The following is a 10,440-nucleotide window of genomic DNA, read 5'->3' as shown; positions in this document are numbered from 1 at the left end:
GTGACTACGAGCTTTGGAAAATGTCCATTAAATCAACCTTGTGCTAGTACATGACCCAAACTACACAACATATATATTTATCATTTCAATCTTTATTTACTTAAACAATTTTGACAAACAATTTTATATCATAATACAATGGCTTAAACCATTCATTAGCTCAACATGCCATACAGAATCTGAAATAAATAAGACCTTAATGTCGAATGTCAGTATGTACAAATGTGGTATGCAAAATTACCATCCTTACAAGCTATATACACACACTGACTGTAGAACACACTGTAGTGACAGGCTCATAGAGTGCCCAAAATGACATCTCATATAGTATTATCAAATAAAAATTAATACTAAAGGCTTGAAATAATGCTTCAAAATGGTGGCAAAAAAAAAATCTGTGAAAGGGGAAGATATGTGGGCAAAATGGATTTAGACACAGGCATGTAAAATGAATACAGTGCCAATATCCAGCCAGCTAAAAATCCAAGACACACACAACATAACACAAAGGCAGCAAAATATGCTGCATGACACAAAGGCCCCGATGGACCATGAGTTCATACACCAGCCAAAGTTAACAGACAGTCTCAAAAAGGATCCTTATCTCAGTTTCATTTCACTTTAGAGTATCCTTTTGTGTGCGTTTTATAAAGCCGAATTCACCTACTTATATTATGAATCTACTGCAGATAACTGCCATTACATCAGAATGAGGTAAATGAGCCTGTCACGTGATTTAAAAAAAAACAAAAACCTATACATTAAACAATTACACACAAAAAAAAGGCAAAACTGTTTCCCCGAAATGTCACAGAGGAATATCGACTGCAGCAAAACCTGTGAGGAGCAGTTTGTTTAAGTGCAGGTTTAACCCAGCGACAGAACCAGCTGATATTTCCAAGCTGTAACATGGAGACTGTTTCCAAATTAATAACAGCAAGTAGCCAGTGACAAAGAGGAATGACTGCGCTATGGCTACATGGCTTTGAACGATCAACATTCACTTCAGTCATGAACATGGGGTCCAACTACACCTCTCCAACCCCACATTACATACGCACACATGCAAGAAAATAGCAGAAATATTGCATTTTAAAGCGTACTGTGAGATAAATTAATAATAATGAACACATCCCTTTTTAAATATCATACATTCTAAATGGAAATTAGCTTAACTGTGCAATTAAAGTGAAAATACAGAAGGAAACGAAGGTTAAGAGGAAGCTATGGTCTGCCGAAGACCTTTTGTCGGAGATAGTAGATTTCAGTGGAACTAAGAATATAACAGTGCCACTTCAGAGTTGACATCTAGAGAGCAACGCATTTGACATTCATACAAGCATGATACAGCTTCAGGCACATGCAAATATGTGGTAGGGACATATGTGCACCTACTCACAGATGCATTTAGAGCTGCAAAACTGGAGGCGAGTTCACTGTATAGTCGAGCCTCTCTTCCACACATCACGTTCAAAAAATGCACAATCCCGAACACACGCACATCACTCTTCCTTTCAAACTCTTTCTCTCACACACACACACACATACACACACACACACACCTGGCACACAATGTAATGGTCTTTCAAGTGTCCTCTCCGTTCCCACATTGTGTTGGGTGATTTCAGTAGAGGTTTATGTGGTGTGAGGAACCCTCACACGCTCAGAGGCAGCATGCCTGGTGGAGACACGGCTCTAGATGTTGCAATGGAGGTCAAGGAGCTCGGGTCTAGTCCATTTACAGTCCTGCAGTTGCCACATGGACATTTACATTAGCAAACACTGACGCACGTACAGGGTGGAAACAAATATGCATATACTGTATACACTACGCACAGGAAGAAGAGTAAAACTTGCTGACAGACTCACGTTTTGTCGAAGTAAGTGGTATGTAGAGAGTGAGAGAACTTTGTGGCGTTGCTGTTGATGAGTTTGCCGTTGTCTGTGCAGTAGTTTTTCCTTGCTGCCTGGTCTTTGGCAAAGTTCCTGCATGCAGCGATTTTAGACTCCAAAGCCTGGTCAGAAAGCAGGAAATACAATCTGTATTTAGCCTGATCATAAACATTTTTAATTTTCTCCTGTGGCTCAGGAGGATGCACTCCACCTCCATTAATGTAAGTATGTGTTAAATAGATAGGGCTTAATATTTACCCCAACTTTCCTCAGGAGATCGCCAACAATATTAAGAGCTGAGATTCTAGCAGAAGGAGTGAGGGACGAGTTGCCACAGCCGTTGGTCAATGCTGCACAAGGACAGGAGTCGATGTTAGAATACATATCAGTGAATCTCCCATTTGGCATGTGTAATAAAGAGTGAGAGGAATTCATCCTGACCTTTTGGGTTGATGAAGGCGTGCTCTATGTTCTTTCCCACAGGCGTGGCTGGGAGGGATAAAGAGGCCTGTACTGCTGAATCCATCTTGTCGATGTCTAAGGTGGGGGAGCTGGGGGCTGACATCCTGTCTGTGGTCCGCTCCCGTACCGCCAGCTCCTGTCTCAGATCTGCAGAAGACAAACAGTCGTGAAAAACTCCTCCTCTGACTGTTACACAGATGACATATTGCCTGCAAAAAGGCAGAATGGATTCCTGTCTTTACCTCGGGCTTCGTCTTTCAGCCGCTGCACAGACACAAGAAGAGATTCCTTCTCATCCAGCTCACTTTCCAGGAAGGCGTTTCTCTCAATGGCCTGGTTCAAACGGCCCTCAAAGTCCTCCAGAGACACTATTGTCGCCCTGCATATACGTAGAGGTTGAAGAGCACGATTGTTAAAACAACCCCGTTAGAATTTAGCATCACCTCAGCTCCCTCCAAAATAATTCATATTTACCTCTTGGCTCTCTCCAGGTCGTCGTTGGCCTGCTCAAGCTCTCGGACATATTTGTGGAGCTGCTCCTTTATGCTGCGTGTCTGGCCCAGGTCATCCTCTAGCATGGAAATCTGTTTATAACTCTGGGCATACTGATGCTCCAGCTTCTCCTGACAGAGTGAAGAAGAGAAAAGAGCTTGTGAGTGAGTGTGTGGAGAAACAAGGACATAAACCAGATCTGTTGTTTCAGGTAGGGCTGGGTAAAAAAAAGACGATACCAGTACCAAAACCAGTGTCCTTAAGTGACACAGATACCAGCAGAGTACTTCATTTGATACTTGTCTTTGTTCTGCTTTATTCAATAGCCATCATGTGAATGGAAGCATTCAGTCATGTAAAATGCCACCAGACACCACGGGCATGTAGTATAGCCATACTTTCAAATGTTTTGGTTGTATATCTGCACACTGAACTGCCAACACTGTCAAATACACACTCAGCTTCACCATACCACAGACTCTACGGCTTGTAGCTGCTGTGGTTGTGGGCAAATCACGTCACATTAAACTGAACAATGCTTGTGGTAGCTGGCTGCAAACAAAACCCATACAAGTAGTCGTTTTATTTTAGGGGGTCGACTGCAGGTGTCGTTTCACTGGAGAACTTCTGATGGTATTTGTACTTTGTTATTCCGGTCAATACCCTAAATACCCAGGCCTAGTTCCAGGAAAAAGAAACATCCCATTTAATTTGACAACAGTACCCCTATTGTTGTTACAACCCAGTGAATCATAAGACAGTCAAGATCATCTTTTACACATTATTTTGCTTTCAAAGAGCCTCTTTTTCCCTCCAGGGAGGTGCTGTGGTGCTTCACAGTACAGTTAGCACGCCTGTAACGTGGTCCCAGATGCACCAAGACAGGAGAGCATGATTCATGACCTCTCTTGTTCATGCACAGTTTGTTTTTAGCTGCAATCACATGTTGGGCCGTATGAAATCACAATACTTTTCTGCTCTGTGTACAGTGGTAATTAATATCATGGTTAACGGTGTGCGCAGTAATTTGTTCAGTTACGCACACGAAAGCACACTGAATGAATCTGACTCCCGTTCACGCCTGCAGTGAATAAGAACTAAATCTGTCCCGGCAGTTTTCTATTTTCTTCCAATCCAATTAAAGAGTGCTGGAGGATTACCCAACAGCATGCCTTAATAACACCTAACATAAAAATAAGACACTGGACCTTGTCCTCAGGATCCAACAGAGATCAGATAACCTCTTAAGTAACCACAAATGACTTTATTGATGTCCTGACCCATAGACCGCACAAGCAAGCCAAATCCCAAAGTAAGCAACACGGCAATTCACCAGGCCCAGTTACCTTGAGGTTTGACACCTCGTTCTTCAGTCTCTCGTTTTCAACTTGGAGGTCTCTGAGGCGGTGTTCGGCCTGGCCGAGCTGTGCCTCCAGCTCAGCTTCTAGCTCCCGGCTGCCTTCCTGGAACTCCTGCAGCTCTTCCTGGGCATCGTAGCAACTGGATGACACACACACAGACGCAGAGGGGAAACACATTAACAATCACTGTCAATTACCAGCAACCCTGTTCATCATCCACCATTCAGCTCTGTATAGCTGACTGGCTGAATGACCACGCACATGAGCTCTGGAAAAATGACTGGCTTTTGTCCTGTAAGATGAGCCAGGCTCAGGCATGTTCTAGCTTTATCTCCAACAGCCAGGAATAACCCTGCATAAAAAGCCCAGTCAGATATTTGTGGATTTTTAACCTTCAGTCCTGCCACTGCCAAACAGGAAACGGTGCAAGGCTCAGCATTGTCGAGTTAAGCATTCTAAATATACATCTCTAAGGAGACAGCTGAACTGTGACAGTAGGTGGTTGAGAAGTAGCTCAGAAAAACAGGTCTGCTGTCATGAGTCCTCAGCTGTGGGAGAGGTTAAAGGTCAGAGGTGAGGAGAAAATGAGAGGGCACAGAAAAACAGGATGGGGACATGTGCTAAGAAACAGGATGTGTGTACACGCTGGTCAGGGATGACCCCGTGCAGAGAACCTTAAAACACACATAGTAACTCATAATGTAGGTCTGACATGCAATCAATTTAACATGGAACAGGAGGGAAAAATAAATTTGATGGCAATCTCTGAGTTTATTAAGGGCCTTAATTTATTGCTGTCAAGAGTGTGCACACACAGAATGACACCGTGGTTAACACTGCTCTGAGATCAGCTGACTTGTGCTGGGATAATGGCCTCACAGTGGCTCTGCAGAGCGCTGGAATCCATGAATCAGTTGTTGTGGCGGGGCTGTTCCACACATACCAATACCTCAGTGGCTGCTTCATCAGCACGCTGGGCCCTGTAACTATATTGTGTGACAGTCAGGCTCTCACACTTTATATAGTTTAAAACGACCAACAGCACTCTGTATGTACATTAAAGTATGCACTTTAAACTGCTGCTGTCACGTATTTATTAATATTTAAGACAAACTTTATATTGGTATACATGCTTAGAGTTATTTGACACTGTTTTATTTTATCATTATGTGTGGTTTTACCTTGTTCTCATCTTGTTTTAATGTTTTAAATGTAGCTTTAATGTTTTTATTTCACTTATGTGCAGCTCTCAGGCAACGCAAGACCATTTCACATTTTTAAAGTGATATTCATGAAATGTTTTATGTCCAAGCAGAAAAAAATGAAGTTTAAAAGGAGACAACTTTTCAATAGGTCCCTTTCCCACTGGACAAAAACAAACAAACTATCTGGCTTTTGTTTTTAGTTGGAAAGGTTTCAATCAGCATTCATTCCCGGTACAAATGACTCTGCAGTAGTAACGGATTATTTATCAGCTGTAGCTCTGAATGTCTCCAAACGGCAGTGGTGGAAGTACGATGCCCTGGTGGACACACTAACTTTCGCCCCTTTTGTGGTATGATGCAACAATGTGCTGCCACAAATTCTGTTCATCTTTGTCTAAGCAGTGCTCAAACATCGCTCCAAATTAGTTGGTACCGAAGACAAACTGAATAAGTAAGAGATATAAAAAAGAAGTAACCACTGTAACATTATCATTGGCCTCCATGCTAATATCTACTGCTTACTAACCTGTTTTTCCGGCACATTCGTAACGCTGAACGTGACATACTTGTATACTGCAGAGCAGCTCTGGCAGCTCTGGTCTATCAGCAATGTCAATTGCATAGTATGACATCATCGGGCAAAGGGCAGGGTCTGGGCTGAAGACTAAAGGGGACAGAGCTTTTGTAATCAGGCCCCAGAGGCTGTCTGGGTCATCCAAGTTTCTCCTAAAAACATACTTTCATCAAAGAGCATGTCCTGATTTTATCTGACCTTGCTGTTTATTTTATTGGCATCTTACTGGTTTTTAATTTATTGATTATCAACTTGATTTTTAATTTTTGCCCTTCTTGTATTGTATCTTTTATCCTGGTGTTTTATTCTCCTTAGTGTTTCAAATGCATTTGGTTTGACTCTAAAGCACTTTGCCTATTTTAGCGTATTTTCTCATATTTAAAAAAACCTCCATATCTGCGCCAATTCTAGTGGAAAGGGGCTATTATCCACACTACATGCTGCCACTGTAAGCGGTTTACCGTAAGAGTATTCCTGAGAAAAAGCACGCTCCAAAACATGTGTGAGACAAGCCACTATATACTTGGAGTTATTTTTTCCATGGGTTGAAGTTTTTCCCCTATGTACCCACAGCAGGAATTTCTTAGAAAACCACCAGGACTTTAACCCTCTGTGTGCAGGTCTACACTTCCTTTGAGAGCATAACAGGGGCCCTTCTCCACAAATAGAAAAGACAGACAGACGAAGTTCAACAAAGATTTTAACAACACTCACAAACACCACTGCCAGAGCACAGACACAGACTGTGATTCCTGTCTAAGAAGTCAAAGATGGAGTCATTTCCTCCTGTGTAAGCCGCAGCTGTGGGCACTAATTTCAAAACGCTTGTCTGGTCATTTGCCTTATATGGCTAGACATGGGTTTCTATGCTGCAACTTTATAGAGAAATACCACAAATTAAAAAGAAAATGGTCATAGATGATGAAAAAAGCATTGTGTAATCATGTCTTTCATAACTACAGAGAAAACTACACAGTCAGCCTATTACTATTATGTAAGAGTGAGTGACTACAGCTCCTTAATAAACAAATTAGGCTTCCCTCTGTGTGGAGTGTTTATGTTTTCCGAGTGTGCTTATTTCTTATGGGAGATTGCTGCCATCTGCTATTTGGTTCAACGTTTTTGCAAGACAGATCACAAAATAAAACGTGACACGTTGTTACATAACTCAATTTGCAAGAATAAACTTAGCAGACAACCGGTAACACTCTCCATGCACAGCAAAACATCTATCCTATAGCTGAACAGTATGTCATAACTGTTCTTAACAAGATGCTAAATATGGATGAAGAGGTTATGCACATATATATAGACATTCAGACACTTCTCATATGAGAGGTAAATCACACTGCCTACCTTTTCTTGTATTTGAGGGCTTGGGACTTCCAGTAGTCAACTTCCTCATCCTTTGACGAAAATTTGGGAATCATCTCTGTGTCCATGTCAGGGCACCCTGAGGATTAAAGAGACATTTATTAGCCTCCCAACAGTTAGCCAGGTGCTTAAACCACATTTGAAAATGATGCAACGCCAGTGCTCGTGAGGTTAAAAATAGAACAAGCATTGGAAAATAAACTAGCAGGTGGCTCAAACACAGTACAAGACTTGTGCTATTTGCATCCTCTGGCATGCAGAATCATGCACCGTGCATTCTCATCTTATCTCAGAGCTAAGCAAACGGGCACATCAAGATTAAAAAAATGTCTCTCATTCCTGACTGGAGAAGATAACAGAACAGATCTCTCTTTACTTAAAAAATGCTGAACAGCGCAAGATTGGCCTGGCCTTGTTACCCTGCCGCTCTGAGATCGTGTCATTATTAATTACTCATTAATCACAGACTATTGCCTCATTTTTTGGCAAGCTTGTCGGTGACTGAACAGCCTCAGTGACATGTGTCCAGTGTCTAACAGAAGTGTGCCTTCTCCTCATTAAATGTATAACCTCGCAGCTTGACTCATGTGATGTCAGCATTACTACAAGAAATCCATGTTAATTAAGCGTGGCTAATGCAGAACAGATCAAAGCTGTGTGCTGTAGCCTAGTTCGGAAGTTTTGACTTAGTGTTAGAAGTTTTCATCTTCCGTCCTGTTTGCGGAAATAACATTTCAGTAAAAAGTTGTTCCTCTTTTCTGGTGAGGTAGTAAACTCTGCCTCGCTCTGTGATCTATGTGGCAGGTTTCGAGAAACTATTTAACACATCTGGAAAGAGCCGCTGCGTGTGTTCAGCGTGGGGGGAAACACAGCTGCTGCCCCCCTGACAGTCCCATAGCTGTAGCACCAGGAGTATTCATAATCCCAGCAGATATTACAAGGATTTCCTGGATATAGGTCTGACAACCAGGGAATGCCGCACAGGAAACTGCTTAGCTGGACTAAAGGTCAGGTAAACTACACTCAACAGTTTAAGGCAGGTATTATTTTGGCCAGACTAGCCTGTTTTGGGCTTAGGCAAAGAAGAGGGTGTGTTTTTTCCTTTCTAAGATGGTCTAGATTTGGAGGGATGGAGACTCAGAGGCAAAACCGCCCGCTGTTTCCTTTAAACATTCCTCTAAGATGGCGTCATAGACAGTGAATTCCCCACGGCGCCTCACGTGTCGGTACGCTACTTAGGAAATCACGAAGGAAACTGGAGACCAAAATACCCCGAGGGTGGAGAGAGGGAAAGTGTTGCCAAGCTGTTACTGACATAACATGCTAGTCGTATCATATGAACAAGGTGAGCCTTTAAATATCCCTGGGGGGGGGGGGGGGGATAACCCAAAATATTTCCCCCTGATTATAGACACAGACCAGAGGAGCCAGGTAATGTAGCAAACATGGCAGATCTTCTATTTGTTGTGATGCTGAATGGTCAGAGTGGGATCCAGTGCTTTCTATTTGTCCCTGCTGCTGGTCTTCAAAAGGCACGAGCAACAGGAAACTGTTTCCATGGTGATTCACATCAAAGGCCTTATTGGGATAATCACCCCCTCAAAAGACTAGACGATGTATTAGCTCACTGACCGATGACAGGAGCGATAACATATTAAGGACAGACTGGGACACACTCCAAATGAGACGACAAGGTTGAGTTACATCACGCAACAGGTCGAGAGCTGAAACCCTGCCAGAACACATGACAGTTCCCGTTATCTCTCATTTCAGCATCCTTTGGAGCGGCGTCAGCTTGACCTCTGGATCTATTTGTCTGCTGTAACAATACCAGGACAGAGTGCAGGGCTCATAGCCAGCAAAGATGATGGTGGCGGTGGTGGCACTCTTACTGTGGAGCCATCTAGAAACTACAGACAGAGGAAGGTAGCGAAGAGAGAGTTTCCTCTCCCACATTCTTGTCTCTACATCCTCTTTTGTTGCAGATGACTGGGTGCTTACTAAGAGTTAACATGCTGACACTGATGAAGTCAGATTTTTGTAATGGGGCCTGTGAGAGGGGTGAGTCAAAAACCTCTCTGTAGTCTTACTAGTTTGCTCTAATGTGGATGATAATCTGACCTACAGCTTTTCAGGGTGTGGTGGTACAGTAGGGCTCCCCTGACCTGGGCCTATATTATGGCTCCTTGTGCTATGCTTTAGCTGCAGGAGGTCATCCAAATTTGCTAGGCAAATGTTAGAGGTTTCAAATAGCCATACTGTTTATAAAAGCGTCATTAAAAGCTAACAAAAGGAGGTTTAAATATAAAAGTGACAACTGACATGCATTACAATTAACTGTCACTTACAGGCAACACATTTTTAGAGGTAAAAAGCAGTCCTGAAAATGACAGACTGACATTTATCAGGCCAAATGTAACGTTATCTGAACGGCGGCATTTTGTCATTTCGGTTAGCTAACGTAAGTAAACGTGTCGTCAGTGTGTGGGTATCTCACACAGCACAGACGCTTAGGTTAACGTTAAAGCCAAACAGTGCGTTTTAAGCTGTTAAAATAAAACAGACAACACCACAGATTAAAAATGAACCGCACATGAAGCAAAAATCAGAGCTAAAACCTCCGGACATTGACGCCGAGCTCGAGCTGTCATCTCGGGAATGACACAGAAGCCGCCGCTGAGCTGAACACGACACCTCGACACACACACATTAAAACCGGATATTAACACGGTTAAATTCGGTACCTGCTCATGTCAAATCGGTGTCCAGATATCTTCTGTATCAGGGGGTCTCCTTCCAGCCGGTGTCACATCCAACACACACACATACACACACCTCCCCTACCCTGGCCTCGGATGATACTGAAGTGACTGAGCTGTGTTTAGGAAATTGCCAACGCGTCTCCCGGAACCGACGTAAATCCTGACATGGACGTGCGTGCTGACGTAATTCAGGCTTACGTCAGAACTGGGCAGGGCTGCTATAGAAATAGATGTACCAGACTCTGCAGCACAATTTATTTTCTTTGGCTGTAGATTTGTAGCAGCATAGTTTCACTACAGTGACCACAAGGTGGCAT

The 10,440-nt window shown here is 42.9% G+C and overlaps 1 protein-coding gene across 1 annotated transcript; it reads right to left on the bottom strand.

The window, feature by feature from the left end:
* Window positions 1-72: 72 nt before the first annotated feature.
* ndel1b (nudE neurodevelopment protein 1-like 1b) lies at window positions 73-10,264 on the bottom strand. Its single transcript, XM_049562174.1, has 9 exons — window positions 10,106-10,264; window positions 7,344-7,440; window positions 4,194-4,347; window positions 2,830-2,978; window positions 2,598-2,734; window positions 2,335-2,502; window positions 2,152-2,243; window positions 1,870-2,015; window positions 73-1,746 (listed from the first exon to the last, which is right to left on the bottom strand). The coding sequence occupies exons 2-9, from the start codon at window positions 7,427-7,429 to the stop codon at window positions 1,656-1,658; spliced, it is 1,023 nt and encodes a 340-aa protein (XP_049418131.1). The 5' UTR covers window positions 7,430-7,440; window positions 10,106-10,264; the 3' UTR covers window positions 73-1,655.
* Between the last annotated feature and the right edge of the window lie 176 nt (window positions 10,265-10,440).

This window comes from Epinephelus fuscoguttatus, linkage group LG19, assembly GCF_011397635.1.
Source record: "Epinephelus fuscoguttatus linkage group LG19, E.fuscoguttatus.final_Chr_v1".
Taxonomy (NCBI): domain Eukaryota; kingdom Metazoa; phylum Chordata; class Actinopteri; order Perciformes; family Serranidae; genus Epinephelus; species Epinephelus fuscoguttatus.
Note: the sequence above shows the minus strand (reverse complement) of the source record. Positions and strands in the feature narration are given on the sequence as shown.

Coding starts and splice junctions, on each gene's coding strand:
- ndel1b (XM_049562174.1), bottom strand. CDS start 7,429: ATGGACACAGAGATGATTCCCAAATTTTCGTCAAAGGATGAGGAAGTT. Junction 2,979..4,193: donor ACGAGGTGTCAAACCTCAAG/GTAACTGGGCCT, acceptor TCACTCTGTCAG/GAGAAGCTGGAGCATCAGTA. Junction 2,244..2,334: donor CGCCTTCATCAACCCAAAAG/GTCAGGATGAAT, acceptor GTCCTTGTGCAG/CATTGACCAACGGCTGTGGC.